The following is a 22463-nucleotide window of genomic DNA, read 5'->3' on the forward strand; positions in this document are numbered from 1 at the left end:
ATTTGTTGATATAAAACATTCTTCGAAGTCCCATTGTCTGTGTATATAAATAGATTGTCCGGTTTACTGACTTTGGAACATGTAACATATAATTGTCTGTGGGAAAAAGAATCCGTATTAAGATCTATACCACACTTTTATAATGATTGCCCTTCAGCTTTGTTGATGGTGATTGCAAATGCTAATCAAGTTGGGAATTGCAATTTTTCAAATTGAAAAGGCAGATCTTTTGGAATCATGGGAATGCGAGGAATAAGAACAGATTCATCCTCGGAAGGCCCTGTCAAGATTGTTGCCTCTATTAAGTTTTCCATTGTTTTTTTTACGGAAAATCATGTGCAATTGCAAAACTTTAGTGGGTTAATATTTTGCAACAGTATTATAGGTACGCCTATTTTTAGTTGTAGCATGTGTGGTGCAAACCCTAGGAGATCCAGTGAATTTAAAAATCTTGATGGATGGTTAACCGCTTCATTTGATTCCAGTGTGTCGAAACACTTGTAAATGAATGCCTGGTCGCAAATCTTGGTCAGAATAATATTGTTGATTTCGTGGACGTCTTTGTTTTTGGCTGCCAGAATTTCTCGTTCACTTAGCCATTTATGATTTTTATAATCGGTTAGAATATTCGGAAACACTTTTTCAACCAAATCATTTTTTGACGTCACTAAATTAATGAATTCAGTAGGCTGTCGTATACGTCCTGGAGTTGAGTCAACTGGAAAAATTCTGTTTCCAATTGCCAGCAATTGATCTCAAAAATGTTCACCAGAGTGATTATTTTGTAATCGGGCACGCATATTTATAGTTAATTTTTATACATTTACCAGTGCCCATAAATAAGAATTTTTCAGCAAGCATTAATTTCATCTGCAAATGTCGATCTAGGAATAATAGGCAATGTTTGTTTGAATTCTCCCGCAAGCAATATTAATGTGCTGCCAAAGAGTTTAGAGTCTCCTCGTAAATCTTGCAATGATCGCTCGATAGCCTCGAGTGATTTTTTTGTGCGCCATTGTGCACTCGTCCCAAACAATAAGTTTGCATTGCTGCAATACTTGCAGTCCGGAATCAGTTATATCGATGAGGTAGTACAATATCAGGCTGGGAGATACACAAGCAGTAATGAAGCTGTGTGGTGTATTGTTTCATTTCCGATACATGAACGAATTCCAGCTGTTGTTCACTTAGTGGTACATTTAGAGAATGGTCAACGCGCTTTTTTTTGGAATCCAACGTCCACAAAAAGCCCTGAATACACCGGATACAACGTTAACTGCTTTCTTCGCGTTATGTCAAAATGATTCTTTTGCAAAGAAACTGCTGTATTCTGAAGTGCCTACGCATTACACGTAGAATGCTAATAAAAAATCATTTGAACGTCGAAAAGGGGTGAGTTAGTTGACGGCCAACCTAACATCTTCAAAGAAACTGCGATAGGAATAATTTATACCATTCAACCCAAACGAGATAAATGCTTCTTTCTCCGCCTGCTTTTGGTTAATGTACCCGACCCGACGTCCTTTGAGCATTTGAGAACTGTAAACAGGACTATGCATGACACTTGTCGTAGTACATGCCAAGCTCTGGAATTTATTGGAGAACAACCAGCACTGGGAAGATTTCATCAATGACACATGCGAAAAGTCAACTCCTAGTCAAATTGGTGTATTGTTTGGAATCATATTAAAAACTCACTCTCCTTCATCTCCTATGGAGAAATACAAATCGCAAATGGCCGAGGATATACTCCACCGAATAAGGCTAGAGAGGTCAGATATGAAATTGGACTTTACGACAGATATTTATAACTGCACTTCAGTTATGATTGAAGATTTGTGCTTATCTATGCCAAACTTCTCAAGTATTTTGGAATGCCTTCACCTAATCATCCTGCTGCTATTTCTACATTTGTAGAATTCGATCATGAACAAAGTTACAAGACGATTGATCTTTTGTTGTATGTACAAAAAAAAATTCTACGTTAACGTCTAAACAAAAAAGCATTTATGATCAGATAATGCATTATGTCGATAACCAAGTTTGAAAAATTTTCTTCTTGGATGCACCAGGAGATACTGGTAAAAAGTTTCTAATTAGATTGCTTCTGGCATCAATTCGATCCCAAAATGACATATCTTTGGCCCTTGCGTCGTCCAGAATAGCCGCAACGTCGCTGTATGGTGGGAGAACTGCTCATTCCGCTTTGAAATTACCTCTGAATATGCAATCTACAGAAACTCTAACTACTTTAAGGGAACAAGTAAATACATTAAAATTATCCATAAATATGCGCGTGCAGTTGCAAAGCAATAACTCTGGTGAAATATTTTAAGATCAATTGCTAACAATTGGAAACAGAATGTTCCCAGTTGACTCAATTTCAGAACGTATACAATTGCCTCCTAAATTCTGTAATTTAGTGACGCCAAAAAATGATTTGGTTGAAAAGGTATTTGCTAATATTCTAAGCAATTATAAAAATCATAAATGGCTAACTGAACAAGCGATTCTGGCAGCCAAGAACAAAGACGTCCACGAAATCAACAATATTATTCTGACCAAGATTCGAGACCAGGCAGTTATTTACAATCAATCGACACAATTCTGGAATTAAATGAAGCGGTTAATTATTCAGCAGAATTTTTCAATTCCCTGGATCTCCCAAGGTTTCTACCACAAGCACTGCAACTAAAAATAAGCCTACCAATAATACTGTTGCGAAATTTTAACCCACCAAAGCTTTGCAAAGACATGCAACTTGACGAAAAAAAAAAAACGGAAAACGTAATAGAGGTAACAATCTTGACAGGACCTTTCAGGTTGACAGGTTGAGGCTGTTCTTATTCGTTACATTCCCATGATTCCAACTGATCTGCCTAATCAATTTAAAAGATTGCAATTCCCAATTCAATTAGGATTTGCAATCACAATCAGCAAGGCTCAAGGGCAATCATTAGAAAGATGTGGTGTACATCTTAATGTGGGTTGTTTTTCCCATGGACAATTATATGTTGCATGTTCAAGAGCTGGTAAACCCGAGAATCTAATTATATGCACAGACAATGGGATAGCGAAAAATGTTGTATATCCACAAGTTTTGCGCAGTCAAAAATTAGAACCTTGCATACGTATTGCTTTAAGGGGGGGAATTTAGGCTTGCGCCTCAGAGAGAAATTACCAAAAGAAAGCGTGTCAATTTATCCCAAGAGCAACGCAAAGCCTGGCTTGTGGCTGAAAGAGAAAGTAAAAAAAGAATACGTATCGAGAAATTACAAGAGTATATCAGAAGAATTACCAGTGTTGTATCCGCAAGTTTTACGCAGTTAAAAATTAGCACCTTGCACACGTGTTGCTGGGGGACGTTCGGGAAAGAAATTTAGAAAAATAAAATAAGAAAAAAACTAAAAAAAAACTAAAAAAGGTGAACAATTAAAAAAAAATTAAAAAGAAAAAAGCTAAAAAAACAAAAAAATAAAAAAGACAAAAACAAAAAAGAAAAAATTCATTAAAAAACAAGGCATTCTATTTGCGTATGTAGTTTTGTTACCCCTCGTGCAGTCGTTTTGGAAATATTTGAAAAAAAACTTAAAAAAAAACAAGAAAAGGCATCTTGTATCTTCTTTAATTTGAGATTTAATTCAGCCTATATTAATAAACATTTAGCTTTCTTAATGCATGACACGTTGTAACTTAGACTTTGTTAAGTTGTTTCGATTTTGGTTTGTGGCGCCATCTGTAAGTTCTGAGGCGTAGGTGAGGTTTCAGGCTTTTTCTTTCAGGTGGGGTTGATTTGGACAACTACAGTGGGGTGCATTCGGACATTGTCCGAACCAACCCCACAATCCCCTAATTAGCGATTGTACTGTTATTTTTTTTTTGTAAAGAGAGTTTTGTCTTTCCACAGCAAAATAGAATTATCCTTGATATTAGGGCGTTTATCCCCCCTTTTCAGGATAAAGTACTGCTTTTAGTGGATCAATTTTGGAAACTATCGTTTTTCATTAAAATCAACGTTTTCGCAATAGAAGAACCACCCTCACATCACCCGTATTGAACTATTAACCCTAAAATTTCCCTTTCAGTGGGACATAATAGATTAATCACTGGTTCTAAATCGCTATGAACATAGCTTGAGCCTAAAACGTACTTTTGAGGCTTCAGTCTTCTTGCCCCCAACCGAACTCTTTTCCTAGTTCCTTTTTCTGGCTAAAAACGATTGGAGAACAGATCGACCAACAACAAATGTGCCTTAGGGGTCCTTATATACCCAATTTCCACTGAATCAGCGTTTTAAAATCGTCAGTTTGTTTAAAATACTTGAAAGATCGGATACAATGGCACCCATAGTCCCGGGAGCAACAGCTCTAAATTATGCCTTAATACTCTTAAAGAGCTAACAACACATGTTGAAATGAGATTCCTCCAGAATTTCTACGATTGCTTGTTTGATACACTAGCAAAAAAAAAATAATAATAAAAAACAATATAACATCAGAAATTTCGCATTTCTTAGTTAGGGACTTGGAAATTCTGCTTAGAGAACGATAGGAGTATATAATTAGACAGTGCAGTTTCCGTTAAGATCAGATCAAAATAGCTGAAATCAAATTAAAGAAAAAATATTTTGGTTAAAGAAATTAATGTTATAAATTGGACCTGATTCAATATTAATGCTTACGGGTCAAAGAGAAAGTATACTTAATTTTATAATGTCACAAAAAATGGAACACCATGAGAGAACACCTGAGCAACGCAAAACTGCGCTATTATACGAAATGCGACACCGAGCATGTGAGCGAGTCAAAAATTAAAATGATATTAAATTATATTAAACTGTTTAAAGAGGGAATATATTTTGACAATAGATTGAAGCAATTCGAAAACCATAAAAAAGAAAACCAAAAGTTTGAATCTTAGTAGAAATTATTGTTATAAATTGGATTTGCTTTAATAATCAAATACCTTAGAAAAAACTGCAATATGAAAAGACAGCAAGTTGTCTGCAGTTAGAATACAAGGGACAATGAGATTCAAAATATAGAAGCCTGCCGCATGGAAATAGCTGGGGCCAGGTGGTGAAGCCTGGTGGTGATTAGCGTGACAACAGCTAATATATATATATATATATATATATATATATATATATATATATATATATATATATATATATATATATATATATATATATATATATATACTAGCTGGGGACAGTTGGGTGCAGCAATAATTTCATAATTTTATAAATGTGAAAGGATAACATTCGCCGTGAAACTTTTTTAGCTGGTTAGGTGGTGGATATATTGAATGTCTTCATTGTGTTTATAGATGGCAAGATATCACAACACAGGCACTACATGACTCGATAAAGGATTAGCCAGGGTAATTTTCAATTGTGACTGTTTAGCTTACGGCTTTATCCGAGCTAATAAATCGCTTGGTGTTTTTACGTTTTACCCTTGGACAAAGCTTGGGACGAAACGTCGATATAATTTATTGGATACGAAGGTAATGATAGTAAAGTAGCTGCCTTCTGGGTGTTCACCGGTCTTCTAAATGAACCCCCCCCCCCTATCCGAATAAAACCCTTAGCCCTAGGGAATGCCAAACTTGGACCATGTGGTGTACATCTCAGAACGCCACGTGTGTCAAATAATTCCGCCGCACTTGGCACAGTTTCCACCAAGCTTGGAATGCGTCACCTGGTGTACGTGATATCTGAAAGTACATACCTGCTCTGTGTGTCCTTTGATTGTAACATCACGCGTATACTGCAGAAGCTGAAAATTGAGATGGTAAGATTTTTGTTCAAAAATATTGCAATGCAACTAAAATATTCCCAGTTATTGTTTTTTAATATTATCTGTACTTTTTGCCAGACCCCTCTTACAGAGATGAAAACAGCTGTCCAAATTCTCCATTCTTTCTAATTTAAAAATTTTGCTTCAATTTTTTTTCCTGATTTGACAATCGCAAATTTTATTATTTAAATTCAAATAATGTTCAACTGTAAAATTTACGACTGGGATAAGTAATTGTCACTGTGTTCGTGTGTATAGTGTCGTATCCAGAATATTATTTTCGGGGAGAGGGTTAAAAAAAACTATAGAACTGTACATTTTTGTTACATTCTTACGATCGAAGAATCATTTTCTTTGGGGAGAGGAGGGGGAGAGGTTCGACCCTTTGGATACGGCCATACGTGCGTGATTTGGATTTTATTAACAAGTCTTACCCATCAGTCTGATAGTCCTATCCATAAATGGCTAAGATGATAGTCCTACCCATCAAAGGCTAAGATCCTGAGATCATTTGCCTATATGCACAAAAAGGGGGGACTTCTAAAAGTTGGAGAAACATGATAAAAGATTTAACCATCAGGGCCAGTGTATCAGGAAACCGTGTTGTAGAGGTTTTAAATTGAGAAATTTGTATTTTTTTTGCCAGAAGAAAGATTGCGGATGCGTGAATTTTGTTTTTGGGAAGTATTTCTACATGTCATTTGTTATTGGGAAGTATGCATACATTTTTGGGGGGGAGGAGTTGAATTTTATTCTGGAGGGAATTTTTATTGGGTGGGAAGTTTCCTAGAGATATGTTTTTCATGTGAAATTTTACACTGGGGATATTTGTAAAAATTCCTATATGAAATTCTTCTCATGTCTTGTTTTCTCTTTGGTAACTCAATTTCACACGTAAAGATGTTAAAGGCGATTTTCCAGGGTAGATTTTAACCAGTATTGAATTAGCTAGAGAATATATCCGTAGGGAGGAGGTATTTTTATGTAGAGGTTGAGCCAAATTTCATTGCATAATTAAAAAGAAAACGATCAGAAATAAAATAAAAAAACAAGTGTTTTCAACTGAAATTAAGGTACCACATAAGCGTAAAACGAGCATAAATAATTACGTATATAAGGAGGGTTTCCCCTCCTCAGCACCTTGTTCTTTACGCCAAAGTTTAAATTTCGTCCCAATTCTATAGGAATGAATCCTAAAAACAAGGTTCATTTAATTAGAACAATCAGAGGTGCCATTTGGGGGGGGCAGGAGGGGGGGCAAATGCCCACCCAAGATTTTCCAGGGGGCCAAGCTTCCACCACAAAGGGCCCTTTTCCGGCCATAATTATCCATTATGTCCAACATAATCCATTCTGTTCAAATGATTTGAACTAACTGCACGCCTATTAGCCAAAGAGCGTAAATACCTGACAACCCTTGGGGTAATTACGCTATTTGTTATTAATCATTGTAAACTTTGAAAACATAATAAAAGTTTCAAGTTCTGTCAAAGGCCCCATGCCCACCCCAAGATTTGGCCCAAATGGCGCCTCTGAGAACAATATGAAGCTTCTTTAAGAATACTGAGAAAAACTTAAGCGTAAACCGTGAGGTTTTGAGGGGATATCCTGTTGTTACTTGAAAAATACATTGAAAATGTATTTGTTTCACCATATTAAAAAGTTTCTTATTTTAAGTAATGGACCTTTTTGATTCAGGAATCATTCTTAAAAGGTTGTAACAATTCAAACTTTAGTTTAAAGAACAAGGTATTGAGTAGAGGGTAGCCCCATTAGGTTGTTGGTGTTTAAGTGCCCCCCCCCCCTCCACAGAATTTGTAAATAATCCCCTAGTAAATAAATCCTCGCAGAAGGTAAATTGTTCTCGAAAATTTACTCTCCGTTGAAAATTCCTCTGACCCTCCATGGCAGAAAACTCCCCCGTAAAAAATATCCCAATGTTTCCCAATAACAAATACGATCTGTAAGTAGTGGACAAATTAGAAAACTTAAAATAGAACTTAAACTTCTACTACAGGGTTCTATGACTATTTTGTAGTTTGAGAGGGAGAGAGATTCATCCAAGGGTGCACTTTAATGTCGAAACATCCCAGATCTCATTGAGCCATCAGATAAATAAAGAATTAGGTCTAAGTTTGAGATGAAAAAAGGAGGAGGTAGAAATTTTATATATGTTCCACAGGATTATAGGTTGTAACCAGAGTTTTTTAAGAGTAGGAGGGAATATAAGAAGGTTTTCAAACGCAACATAAATATAAAATTTACAAGGGTGACAATAAACCCCAACACAGGCAGATTGTATTCCATTTAGGAGGGGGACTGTCCCTATCTCATCCACACCTCCACTTCATGGTCAAAGAAACCTCAGAGAATGCTCATTAGATCAAGAATTAAGACTTTAAGCTCTAATTTTTATAAGTCGATAGTGAATGGAGACCAACCAGCTTTGGGAGGGGGGAAGTATTTTCTGGGGGACGAAGATTTTCAGAGGAAAGCTGTTTTCCATGGGTGGCAATGTATTTTCTATGGAAGTCTAGTTTTAGGATAGCAGGTTTTTTTGGAGGGGGGGATACTCCAGCCACCCCCCCCCCTTCATATACGGAATAATTTATGTTCATTTTAAGTTTAAATTTGTTTCTTACTTTCAGTTGAAAAAATATGTTTTCTTTTATTTAATTCTAACAAAAGTCTCCAAACGCGGAATTTAATGGTTGCTGTTATTGTAATAGGACAATGGGGAGAGATATCCTGGGAAGTAACAATTCAAAGGGACTTTAACTAAAGGGCCTCAGGAGTCAGTTTTAAAGAATATTAATAAAAAGATAAGACTTTAGTGTACGGAAGGAGGTACTGAGGAAAGGGCACTCTTCTTTGGTTCTTAGAGGGTGTAAAGAGGGATGCCTAGAATAGATTGGGATGAGGGATTGCATTGATGTATTGGCCCCAGATGGCTTGGTGCTGTGGTGAGTAGTTTTTAATAGTATATATACGAAAAATTCTTTATTTGGAACCCGTCGACCTATTTCTTGGGGGAACTAGAGAAATGTAATGTTTAGCTAATGCAAAGCCAAAGTGAGGATTTTGATAAAGCTTTTAAAAGCCAATTATGATGAATTTCTCAATCTGAATATAAATATTCGCAGTCCTTTTGTGTAGTTAATAATTTTGAACCTCGACTAATCTACTTCAATTTTGAGCCTCGATGTTTTCAAGTTCATTTAATCACAGCTTTATGTCTAAGAAACTGAATAAATCGTATAAACATCAGTACAGACCAAAATGTATATAATTAATGAGCATAAGGGGACATCCTGTTATTAATTAAGGACATCAAATTCAGTGACCTAATAACCAAAGAAACCAATTATCAATTCTATTAAAAAAAGTTAACTCCACATCTACAGTTTTAAGGCTAAATTAGTTCAAATCTGTCTGTCGAGGAGACACTATCAATAAATGGATCCTTCAATGTTACAAACTTCAGATGGTGCGGAGGGTGCAGCAACGCTGAATGCTTCAGTGAGCATGGGCGCACAATCAAGAGCTTTAGTTTCACTTGGGGCAAATAGAGCAGGTTCTATGATGTCTCCTGCTGGTGGCTTAGTTTCATTTCCTCTAGAAGGATGCCCAACTGGTACAGATCCGTTAAATGGAGCGTTTCCATTGTTTGGTTTGCAGTTTTCGCCCCCTCAGGATTTATTAAAAAAGGGGGAAGAAGAAATTATTCTTACTAAAGTGAACAATGATTTTTCACGTTTGCAGTTGGGTGAGTCTTTAGTTATGTGTTAAAACTTTTTCTTTTTTATGCCATAAGTAGCCTCCTGTCGGAAGAAACATGTGTGCAAATTTTCGCATCAAAATTAACTTCTCCAAGTCTAACTCCTTGTAGTTTCCAAAAAATAGCACATAGAGTCTTGACTTAATTCTCAATCAAAAATCTTATGCTTGAAAGTTGAACATTGCCCTAATCAAAAAAATACGAAAATGCTACTTAATTGAGACAAGTCGTGCATAGTTTCAACTTTGTCGATAAATCTGATAAATTGCGGCTTACGCTTTAGTACGAGTGGCGAAGCCTAAAAGCTTTTTATTCGAATTCTTTAAAGGTATTACATAAATAAATATAAATTTTTAGCTGAAAGTAAGATTGACATTAAAACTTAAAACGAGCAAAAATTACTCCATAAATGAAAGGCGCTGCTCCCTCCTCAACGCCCCGATTTTTACCATTAAGTTTGACTCTTTCTTCCAACTCTACATTTTAAAACAGTAAAAAGCTTTAGCTTAAAGTGTGGGGGGTTTAGGAGGGAACAGCCCCTTTCATATTCAGAGTAATTTCAGTTGGTTTCAAGTTTTAATGTCGCTCCTTGCTTTCAGTAAAAAAAAAACTTATTTGTTCTATTTAATTTCTGAACATTTTTGAATTAATGCACATGTTTTCATTTTGGCTCTCTGCACATGAATAATTAAAGCGGAATTTGTATATTAATTTATTTTTGGATAAATGGCTTCTCATAGTTTTGATCGGACGATTTTGAGAAAAAAAAGAAGCAGAGGAGTAGGCCTAGTTACCCTTCAATATCTGATTACTTAAAAAGGCAACTAGAACTTTTAATTTTACGAACGTTTTTATTACGTTTATTACTTTTAAGGTTTATACGTAACTAACAAATTAACTTACAGAATGAACATCTTATTTCGTTTTTTTTTACTATATGAGGGGGTTCGCCCCCTCGTCTATATATGACTCTTTACAGTAAAGCTTTAATTTTGTCTCAATTCCTTAAAAATGACCCCTGAATCACAAAGGCAGTAGAAAAAAATAGTTCAAACTAATAAAATTACTTTAGCGTAAAGAGCAAGGTGTAAGGAGGAGGTGAACCCCTCATATGCGTAGAAAATTCTGTTCGTTTTAAGTTTTAATGCTGCTACTTACTTTCAGTTGAAGGAACTTCTTCATATTTATTTTTTCATTGCTCTGTAAAAAAATGCTTAAGAATCCTGCGCCCCCTTAATGGAAATCCTCACGGAAATCCCCCCCTTCATGGAAATCCTTTAAAGGTATTAGATAAAAAAAATTAGCTGAAAGTAAGGAGCGACTTTAAAACCTAAAACGAACAGAAATTACTCCCTATTCGAAGGGACTGTTCCCTCCTCAACGCCCGCTCTTTGCCATTCAGTTTGACTCTTTCTCACAACTCTGCTTTTTAAAACAGTAAAAACTTTAGCGTAAAGAGCGGGGCGTTTATTCCCTAAATCAAAACATACTATGTGTATAAAGATTGCTGACATGGGCATATCACTAATATTTTTTGAACAGCTTATCATACCAAGAGGAAACTTCAGGGGCATCATGACTGGCATGTTCAGTTGACCAACAGGCAAAATGTAGCCAAACTGTTACTTCTGCTATTAATGCTGCTGTTACTACTAATAATTATACGCTATTACTGCTACTGCTGATCCCACTACTACCATGCTACCACATGATGCTAGTAAAATTAGGCCTATACATATGAAGGTGAAAATTTGACAGAATATTGAGGGGAAATTTGAACTAAATCAAAACAAAGCATGCATAAGTAGATTGTCCAAAGGGTATATCCCAAGAATTGATTTGGGTATCATGTTGAATCTTTTGAAGAATACTTAAAGGGTAAGAATACTTACATGTAAGAATACTTACATCAATTGACAAAAAGTTGTAAACTTCAAATTTAACCCTCTCTGTTTGTTCTAGCTTGTCAGAACTGTTCTGAAGAGCCAGGGCTCTTAACGTTTACCAAAACATAGCCTACTTCTACTCAAAACAGAAATTTGTTTATATTCATTTTTCAACATTTTCCCTCCTCTGGTCTAATATTTCGCAACAGTATTATTGGTATTCCTAGAGATCCGCTGGAGATCCAGGGAATTTAAAAATTATGATGGATAGTTAACCGCTTCGTTTGATTCCTGAACTGTGTCGACTGAATTGTCAATGACTGCCTGGTCTCGAATCTTGGTCAGAATAATGCTGTTGATTTCGTGGACGTTATTGTTCTTGGCTGCCAGAATCGCTCGTTCACTTAGCCATTTATGATTTTTATAATTGGTTAGAGTATTCGGAAATACCTTTTCAACAAAATCATTTTTTAATGTCACTAAATTACAGGATTCAGGAGGGAGTTTTTTATATTCATTTTTCATTATTTTCCCTCCTAAGGCCTAGTTACCCTCCAATTTTTTGATTACTTAAAAAGGCAACTAGAACTTTTAGTTTTACAAACGTTTTATTAGTAAGAATATACATAACCTAAGTAACGAACTTCTAAATTCGTATGTTTTTATTACGTATCTGACGGGGTTCGCCCCCTCGTCAACACCTCACTCTTTACACTAAAGCTTGAATTTCGTTCCAAATCTTTACTAATGACCATTGAATTACAAAAGGCCATATAATAAGTAGTTGAAATTACTAAAAATACTTTAGTGTAAAGAGCGAGGTATTGTGGATGAGACGAACCCCCTCATATACATAATAGTTTGTGTTCGATTTAAGTTTTAATGCTGCTCACTACTTCCAGTTGAAAAAAAAACTGTTGTTTCACTTTTAGCTTCAAACCAGCCTTGGCTAAATGTTACAATGATACAATGGCTGTTTGCACTTAGATCAGTGTAGTATAAAACGAATTTAATATGAACAGTTTTTTTTTCAGCTGAAAGTAAGGAGCAGCATAAAACTCAAAACCAACAGACATTATTCTCCATATGAAGGGGTTGACCCCCTATTCCATACTTTGCTCATTGCGGTAAAGTTTCAAGCAGTTTTAAAAAAAGCACTATTTTCTAATTAAACGTCCTTTTTGTTTCAGGCATCGTTCTTAGAAGCTGGGACAAGTAATGAAATTTTAGCACAAGTCTGCTGGGTTTTTAGACTGCTTAGGGCATTTCATTCACTTATTTTATTTTTTTTTTGCCGTGTGATATATTATTTCACTCTTTTTCAGATGACAAGCATTCCTGTAAGCTATTGGTAGTAGCTCCATCCACAATCAAACAAAATTATCTTGTGAATCTTTTCAATCTTTTACCTGGGTTAGTCCGTTTTGACAAAACCACAGACTGCTCAAGATTACCAACGGTAAGGTTTCTAAATTATGCTAGTTTTTTGAGTTCGTATAAAATCAACAATATGTAATATCCACTTATGAAAGGACGTTTTTCGCGTAATATACTCGAATAAAAAAAAAGCTCCCAGTTCCTTTTTATCTAATTTATCTAGTTCCTAGTTTATCTAGCCCTTAGGCAGTGGTAAGTTCTTTAAAATTTGTTATGTAAAAATTTACCGATTAATTTCCTTATTACTAATATTAACAACTCATCGCAACAACACTTCACGCTAAAGCATGACTCATTCTCACAACTCTACTTTTTAAAACAATAAAAAACTTTAGCGTAAAGAGCGAGGCGTTTAGAAGGGGGTAAGCCTTTTCATACATGGAACAAATTCTGTTCGTTATAAATCTTAATGTTTCCCCTTACTTGAAGATAAGAAACTTGTTTTTTATTTAGTTTATGAACGTTTTTGAATTAATGCATGTTATGTTTTTGGCTCACCACATATAATTAATTAAAACAAAATTTGCATAATTTTTTAGGCTAAATAGATTTCTTATGATTTTAAATCGGACAATTTTGATGAAAAAAGGGTTGGTGGAGGAGGCCTAGCTGCCCTTCAATTTTTGGTTACTCAAAAAGGAAACTCGAGTCTTTAATTTTTTTTACCAAAAATTTTTTTATTAGTAATAAATATACATAACTTAAGAATTAACTTACGCAAAAATTTTATATATTTAAATGTTTGTATTACATATATGAGGGGTTAAGCGCCTTTGTCAATACCTCACTCTTTACAGTAAAGCTTGAATATTGTCCCAATTCTTTAAGAATGGCCCCTAAATCACAAAGGCCATAAAATAAATAGTTGAAATTACTAAAATACTTTAACGTAAAGAGCAAGGTATATTGGAGGAGACGAACTCCCTTGTAAACGTAATAATTTCTGTTCGTTTTAGGTTTTAATGCTGCTCCTTTCTTCTAGCTGGAATTTTTCCTTTTTTTTCTGATTGTTCTTTAAATAATACTAAAAATGTTAGGGCTAATTCAAGGAAATTCTCTTCCCTCGTGATAAATTCTAATATGGAAAGATCTTCCCATGTAACTCCCCCTACAATGTGATATTAAACTTGGTGAAACTTAAAATCAGAATAAAAATGCAATTCTTTTGATATAACTATTTTTATCAGAATTTCATTTTTTAGTGTTTTGGTTATTATTGAGCCGGGTCGCTCTTTACTATAGTTCGTTACCACGAACTGTTTGATTCTACCGCAATCAACAAATCTCTCTGTAAAATACGCTGTTTTAGATTTGCGGATAATTGATGTCAGAATCTTGCGGTACTGCTTAAATGCTTCTAGCTTAGCATCATTTGGTCTGTTCTTGTCTTCTTTCCAAAGGGTTTGCTTTCTCTTCATTTACTTGAGGATTCCATATGCCAGATTACATTAAGATACGTGATTTATATTAACATTCTCGCATGTGCAAGGTTTGTATAGGTTTCTCTCTAGTATCTAAAATTACTTATTATTTTCTCTTTTTTCAAGATTTAGCAAAATTATGTGTTTCTTCTCCCCTAAAAATATGTTTTATTTTTATTTTCAGGAAGAAATTTATTTGGCAGTTTATAATACAAGAAGCGAAGCAACATACGTTAGAGAAAAACTTGATGGGTATCATTTTCACGATGGTGAACGACTCATTGTCAAATTCGATGGTGATAAGAAATAGATGTGTTAACTTATGGAATATTTTAAGTCAATTGTTGTTTTTTACATGTCAGTAGGTTTGAAGTATTTTAGTTTATAACATTTTAAGCAACCTTCCCTTCTTTTTTTCATTTTTTAGCTAACTCTTTTAATGTGTTAGAACGAAGAAAGTATATTTTTCAACGGTGTAACGATGAATGTTAACATATCTTGCTGCTAGGGCCAGCTATACTAGCACTACCTATCCCCCCTTAACACATTTGTCCTTTTTTTCATTAATATCATATTTTGGTCCTGAGTCAGTTCTCTTTTAGTCTCATAGAGAAAAATTTTGGACAAAATATCAAATTGGCTCAAGAGTTTTAAAGGGACATATATATATAAAGGGACATCCTGTTATTAGGTGAGGAGATAAAAATCAGTGACCTAATTACCAAAAAAACTAATTATGATTTCTATTACACAGAAAATCAGCTTCATATCTATAGCTTTGAAGCCAAATCAAGTTAAATTTTTCTGTTGAGCCAACACTTTCAATAAATGGATCCTTCGATGTTACAAACTTCAAATAGTGCAGGGGGTGCTACAGGGCTCGATGATTCAGCAGGTATGGGGTCATAAGCGGGGAGTTTAGAATCACTTGGCGCAAATAGAGCAAGTTCTATGATGACTCCAGCTCGGGTCTTAGTTCTGTTTCCTATGGGAAGATTCCCGACTAGTATAGATCCGTTTAATGGAGCATTTCAAGGATTCGGTTCGCAGTTTCGCCCTCCCGCCCCCGAGATTTATTCGAATAGGAGAAAGAAGAGCTTTTTTTTACGAAAGTCTACAATGATTTTTCACTTTTGCAGGTCATTGACGTTGTAGTTTCTTGTTAACATTTTTTCCGCTATAAGTAACTTTCCCGAGGAAATAACTTTGCAAATTTTGCATCAAATTGGTTATTTCTCCCCCTCCCACTTCAAAAAGCTTAAAAAATTAAGAGGGTTTAATTTCTGTTGATCTCGTCACCTGATAGTAGGTGGCGTTCAAGGGTCTGAATTTTCTGTATCTACAAATGAAATTATGACCTATGTTTAAGGTTGGCTGAGACATCGTTAGCACTGGAATCGAAATATATTGCCACAGCACTACAGTTTCAGGACAAGTTTGCCGTTTTGCAAACAAATACAATAAAATATCCCACTAGTTTCTCCCTTTTTTAATAGTTGATGGTGCTGCCCAGGTTCTTCAACTTCTTTCTTCCCCCCCCCAGTCTTTTCTTAGTTTCCCTTTTAATTTTCATATACTTTATATTTCGTTTTCGTTTTTTTGTGGAGGTGGAGCCAAAATTTTTGGTATAATTAAAAAAAACGATCAGAAAATAAATAGAAAAACAAGTTTTTTGAACTGAAAGTAAGGTACCACTAAAGGGTAAAACGAGCACAAATTATTACGCATATAATGGGGGTTTCCCCCTCCTCAACACCCTGCTCTTTATGCTAAATTTTGAAATTCATCCCAATTCTTTAGGAACTAATCCTGAAACACAAGGTTCATTTAATTAGAACGATTAATTAGATCGATGCTGTAGAGAACCACTTACAAGTATCAAGAACATTTACTCGTCTTTTTTGGCATCTAATTAAACGTGTTCCAATTTCTAGCACCTGATGTAAAACCTTCTTTGCCTTTAGAATGGTATCATGACTGAAAAATCTTGTCGACGTAGTAATTATTGTCTCAACTTTGATATCATCGATCGAGAAATAAAATTCAAAATTGGATTTAAAATAATTTTCGAGTCGTTTATTATTTCATAATTGCACTTACGGTAGTAATATTCAATAGATAAAAATCCATTCCAAATGAGTGCCATGGTCCGTCACCAATATAGATACAGTCAATCACCACAGTCGGGCAATTGCCACGAATTTTAAATTCAAATGACGTAACAGAAAGTCAGCAAGGAAAAACAAATCATCCTCACAAGTTCTGAGTAATTATCCAGAATTATTACTCTGCACAGCATGAATGCGAATGAAAACAAAACTAAATAGATTAAATATATTAAATTAATTAGGTAAATTAAATAGAATCCAAAAAAAATAATAAAAAGAATAAATAAATTAATAGATAAAAATCATAGGTAGCGATGCCTAATGAAAGAACTACGTTGGCACAATGTTTTATTTATGTTTTGTTTAGACCAGCCCTTCGTATGGAAAGCGTTGTTGTAGAAACTTCAAAAAGACCTCATTAAATTGGAAATTGAAAGGCCCTATTTAATAGTAAAAAATGACTTTTTAGGGCAACTAACCTCCTCCCACAACCACCATTTCTCCAAATACATTCAATCAAAATTCTGAGAGCCATTTTCTCTAACATAATTGAAAAATCTAGAAATTATATTAAATTATAATTAATTATAATTATAATTAAATTATAATTAAATTAGATTGGATTGCCCATTGGAAGTGAATTATATCATACTAGAGCAGTTTTATTATAATTTTTAGGTGCAAAACTTCGCAAGGGATTCGGCCTTGTATGCTTGCTCCTTGCAAAGCACGCTATAAAAGAAAAGCACTTTCTAAGTTTTATAATGCGTTTTATGTGCCCCATTTGTTAGCTTTGTCACCTTTTTGGAATTTTTTAGTACGTCAGATAAAGGAGCTTGTCGGTCAAATTATTTTCGTTACGCTAAGTTCCTACTGTTTGTACCTCTGTGGATTTCTGTGCGTGTGGTGTCTGTATATAGAGTTGTCAATCTGTTTGCTGTTGTCGCGGAGCGTAGGTTACGCTTTTAACAGAATTTGGAAGCTTTACATAATCTATTTTAGGCCTTTTTATAAAAAGTTTTTCCAACTGAAGTTGAATTTTGTTTCCTTCTTTTTTCTACTTCTATGCTCTATTTTGATACTATTGCGTGTTTATTGGGTTAATAAAGTTTCATTCATCCATTCATTCATAACAAGGCTTTTGGGGTTGATAAAACCACTTGAGTCTAGACGTGAGTTTTGTAAGGTATGTCACAGGGCACGTAAGGCGTCAAAAGTGATGAAGGGCATTTAGCTTCCCCTTTCCCTGACAACCAATCTTTTTACCAGACGCATCTGATTGAAATTATGAGATAGCGATTATGTTAAAAATAGTTCAAAGAACATATAATGATGTCTCTAGGAGTGAAGCAGTCCCCTCCAGTGCCCTTTGGATAGTGTTGTAATTTATGCCATTATACGCATATAAGGTTTTTGCGGAATGGACGGCCGCATAAACTTCAGATGGAGCTTATTTGATTTGGAATTAGAGAGCAATTAGTCCATCCCTTATTTTAATAATTTTTCTCAACACCACCAATGAAAATTTGGATAGAACAATTTTGCTCATCATAGTTAAAGGTTTCAGAAATTGTGTCTGTTAGGAAGACCCCCCCCCCTACTATCTCAGGGAGTGGGTTGTAAGTTATGTCCTGGAGACATATAAGGTGTTTATAGAAAGTGTGGCCGTATATACTTTAGACAGGACTATTTAGATTGGTAAACAGAAGTTCTAGTGCCTTTATTAAGAGACAAATTGATCAGAGCGCGGCTACTCCTTCCTCCAAACACACAAACACTTCATTTGCATTCAATAGATATTTTAAAACATTCATTTTATTCAAAATAGTCCAAATATCATATAACAAGGCTTTTGGGTGATACAAACCACCAGAGCCCGAGGGTGAGTGTTATAGGTTATGCACCTGGGGTATTCAAGGTTCTTATCGAAGGGATTGCTGCATAACTTTTAGAGGTGTCTCAATTTGTTGAAATTGGAAGTTCTACTTCTCTTATAAGGTGATGGAGTAATGGAGGTCAGGAAGCCCCCCCCCCACCCAACTACCCCAATTTTTGCCAAATGTGTCTGATTGAAATTTTGCGACGATGGTTTTGTTTAAAATAGTCAAAAGAACATATAATAATGCCTCCAGGGCTGGTGTAACCCCCGAGAGCCCTTAGGCAAAGGCTTGAAGTTTTGCCCTGGGAACATATAGGCTTTTTATGGAATGGGTTGTCTCATTTGACTTTAAATTAGAAGGTATAGTGCCTTTTTAAGAGTCAAAATGATTCGAGAGGCCCCCCCGTGCCCATCATTTCCCACAACAAACATCCAAACAAAGTTTTCAATTTCAACGATCCCTCAAAATTTAAGTTTTGTAATATATTACCAATCCTCTCATCTTTCAACTGTATCAAAACCAATCACCAAATACAGTTTTTATAGTATCTGGTGCTTTATTTATCTGACTGTAATTTTTATGTATTATATGTTTTTATTTTATTTTAAAGGTACAGTGAACGTAGAATCAAGTATTGTTTCGAGTGGTGCTGCCGCTGCCGATTGCAGTGACCTATCCTTACCTGTTCCCAGTGCTAAGCCTGATCACAATTCGGTAGAACAATCTATATCCCCAAATAAGAAAAAAGATAAGTTTGAAAATTAATATGGGCTTCCATGGTTCGCATCCCCCCATCCAGAGCTTTGAGTCAAGGGTTTTAATTATTGTCCTGGGGGCAAATATGGTTTTTATTGAATGGGTGGTCGTATTAAATTCAAATAGGTCTCAATTAATCATATATTGGACATTATGGTGCCTTTCTTAAGAGTCAAAGTGATTTGAGGGATTCCCTCATGCCTATCATTTCCCATAGTAAAGATGATTTGATACATCAATTTTTGTCATCGTTGTTGAAAGATTCAGTAATTATGCTTAGTAATAATTGTAGTAGCAGTAGTAACTGTATGCAAATAGCACCTTTTTATCAACATCACCTACAATACACGAAGAGATTTTCAAATTGATACCATCAACCAGTCCTAAAGTGCTACTGATACGGCCTCTTAACAAACCCAATGGGTATAGCGTGTATTGATTTATTTCAATACACTTACATTATTGCCCAAAATTTTGCCTTAATACCCTTAAGTCTATTAGTAGTAGCCCTAGCATCAGTAGTTACAGAAGTAACATTAGGAGTACAGTTATCATTAGTAGTCTTAGCTTTAGTAGCAATAGTAGTAGTAGCTGCAGGAGTAGAGGCATTAGTATTATAATGCAAATATTGTCTTTTGGTTAGTCCAATATCCCCACAAAAAGCGTAGTAAATTTAATTTCTCACACGAAACTGTTCCTAAGATATAGCATCCATACATCCATACAACAGAAATATTCTCTGAAAATTTCACCTTCATATCTTCATAGGTTATGGAGTTTAACTACCCAGAAGACACTGTGTATACATTTAATTATGCTTCTACGGTCACTTTAATTGAAGCAACGAATCGCATTAAGTCGAAACTTTTAGAGAACATTTAAGGTGAGTTTCTATTAAACGAAAAAGGTACATGCATGAAGGTATTAAAAGGGCATGTAAGCAATATAGGGCATATAAGGAAAAAGGTAACGATGCTCTATAATAGCTAGTAATATCATTCGTATTTTATAGGAGTTAATTTGATATAAAGTTAAAAGTTCTATTGCTCTTTTACCAGTCAAAAGTGATTAGAGTGCAATCAGCCCTTCTCTTTAGCTCAAAATTTTTCAGACACTTCCAATCAAAATTTTAAAACAGCCATTTTGTTGCATAGCTGAGCAGGCTATCAACTATGTATCTGGGGCTATTGGGTAGGTCAATTCCCCACAATAATGTAATTTGCTCATTATGCTTAAAAACTAAATGCATAAATCAAAACTTACTGTTTGTAGGTTGGATGTCAATAAGACATCTCAGCAATATACCAAGAACGACTGAGAGTATTAAGCTTAAACTTTTGGGGCCACTTCTATTACTAATTCAGCTCTTAATATTTTAATAAACAAAAAGAGTGTAAGCGTATCCAGGCAGTGAAAGAGCATAGACATAATTTTGTAAGGAATATTATTAAGTTTTATTTATCAGGTCAACTAGAGGATGCATATGACTAAATTAAACACTACTATTTGTGTCATGATCTTCAGAACGGTTTATATTGTTAAAAACTACTGCAAAAGTTTCTACAGAATGCAAATAGAATTCAAGTTCAATTCAATTCAATTCGTTTATTAACAGAAAACAAATCACAGACTGTAAACTAACTACACCCAATGAGAGCACTGCCCATAACGACTTCTAACAATGATATCTACTAAGCTTCAAAGTTTTGGTTTTCTTTTTTAAGGTTTTTGAATTCTTGTAATTCCTTGTTTTTAATTTTCTTTTTTTTTTCTTTTTTTAGATTTTTAATTTTTTTCTGTGTAATTTTTTTTTAGTTGGTTACCTTTTTTCTATTTTTTTATTTTTTATTTTTTATTTCTTTTTTCCAGAACGTGCCCCAGAAACACGTGTGCAAGGTGCTAATTTTTAACTGCGTAAAACTTGTGGATATACAACTGGTAATTCTTCTGATATACTCTGGTAATTCCTCGACACGCATTCTCTTTTTACTCTTTCTTTTAGCCACAAGTCAGGTTTCGTGTTGCTCTTGTAGTACATCGACTCGGTTTCTTTTTGTAATTTCTCTCTATGTCGTAGACCTAAACCCCCCCCCCCCCTCAAGCAACACGTATGCAAGGTGCTAATTTATAACCGCGTAACATTTGTTGATATACAACATTCTTCGAAGTCCCATTGTCTGTGTATATAAATAGATTGTCCGGTTTACTGACTTTGGAACATGTAACATATAATTGTCTGTGGGAAAAAGAATCCGTATTAAGATCTATACCACATTTTTATAATGATTGCCCTTCAGCTTTGTTGATGGTGATTGCAAATGCTAATCAAGTTAGGAATTGCAATTTTTCAAATTGAAAAGGCAGATCTTTTGGAATCACGGGAATGCGAGGAATAAGAACAGCCTCATCCTCGGAAGGCCCTGTCAAGATTGTTGCCTCTATTAAGTTTTCCATTGTTTTTTTTTTACGGAAAATCACGTGCAATTGCAAAACTTTAGTGGGTTAATATTTTGCAACAGTATTATAGGTACGCCTATTTTTAGTTGTAGCATGTGTGGTGCAAACCCTAGGATATCCAGTGAATTTAAAAATCTTGATGGATGGTTAACCGCTTCATTTGATTCCAGTGTGTCGAAACACTTGTAAATGAATGTCTGGTCGCAAATCTTGGTAAGAATAATATTGTTGATTTCGTGGACGTCTTTGTTTTTGGCTGCCAGAATTTCTCGTTCACTTAGCCATTTATGATTTTTATAATCGGTTAGAATATTCGGAAACACTTTTTCAACCAAATCATTTTTTGACGTCACTAAATTAATGAATTCAGGAGGCTGTCGTATACGTCCTGGAGTTGAGTCAACTGGAAAAATTCTGTTTCCAATTGCCAGGAATTGATCTCAAAAATGTTCACCAGAGTGATTATTTTGTAATCGGGCACGCATATTTATAGTTAATTTTTATACATTTACCAGTGCCCATAAATAAGAATTTTTCAGCAAGCATTAATATCATCTGCAAATGTCGATCTAGGAATAATAGGCAATGTTTGTTTGAATTCTCCCGCAAGCAATATTAATGTGCTGCCAAAGAGTTTAGAGTCTCCTCGTAAATCTTGCAATGATCGCTCGATAGCCTCGAGTGATTTTTGTGTGTGCCATTGTGCACTCGTCCCAAACAATAAGTTTGCATTGCTGCAATACTTGCAGTCCGGAATCAGTTATATCGATGAGGTAGTACAATATCAGGCTGGGAGATACACACGCAGTAATGAAGCTGTGTGGTGTATTGTTTCATTTCCGATACATGAACGAATTCCAGCTGTTGTTCACTTAGTGGTACATTTAGAGAATGGTCAACGTGTTTTTTTTTAGAATCCAACGTCCACAAAAAGCCCTG

At 35.0% G+C, this 22463-nt stretch overlaps 1 protein-coding gene across 4 annotated transcripts in view; it reads left to right on the forward strand.

The window, feature by feature from the left end:
- Window positions 1-22463, forward strand: part of LOC136030883 (uncharacterized) — a 128529-nt gene that overhangs the window by 78925 nt on the left and 27141 nt on the right. For 3 of the 4 annotated variants that reach the window (XM_065709970.1, XM_065709969.1, XM_065709971.1), the window contains 2 exons: window positions 12791-12924; window positions 14508-15919. The exons of the other annotated variant lie outside the window; for it this stretch is intronic. In XM_065709970.1, coding sequence (XP_065566042.1) covers window positions 12791-12924; window positions 14508-14633 — 260 coding nt within the window. In that variant the 3' untranslated portion in view covers window positions 14634-15919. Of the gene's footprint in view, window positions 1-12790; window positions 12925-14507; window positions 15920-22463 lie in introns of those variants that run through there. 4 annotated transcript variants of the gene reach the window in all.

Source organism: Artemia franciscana, chromosome 9 (assembly GCF_032884065.1).
Source record: "Artemia franciscana chromosome 9, ASM3288406v1, whole genome shotgun sequence".
NCBI lineage: Eukaryota > Metazoa > Arthropoda > Branchiopoda > Anostraca > Artemiidae > Artemia > Artemia franciscana.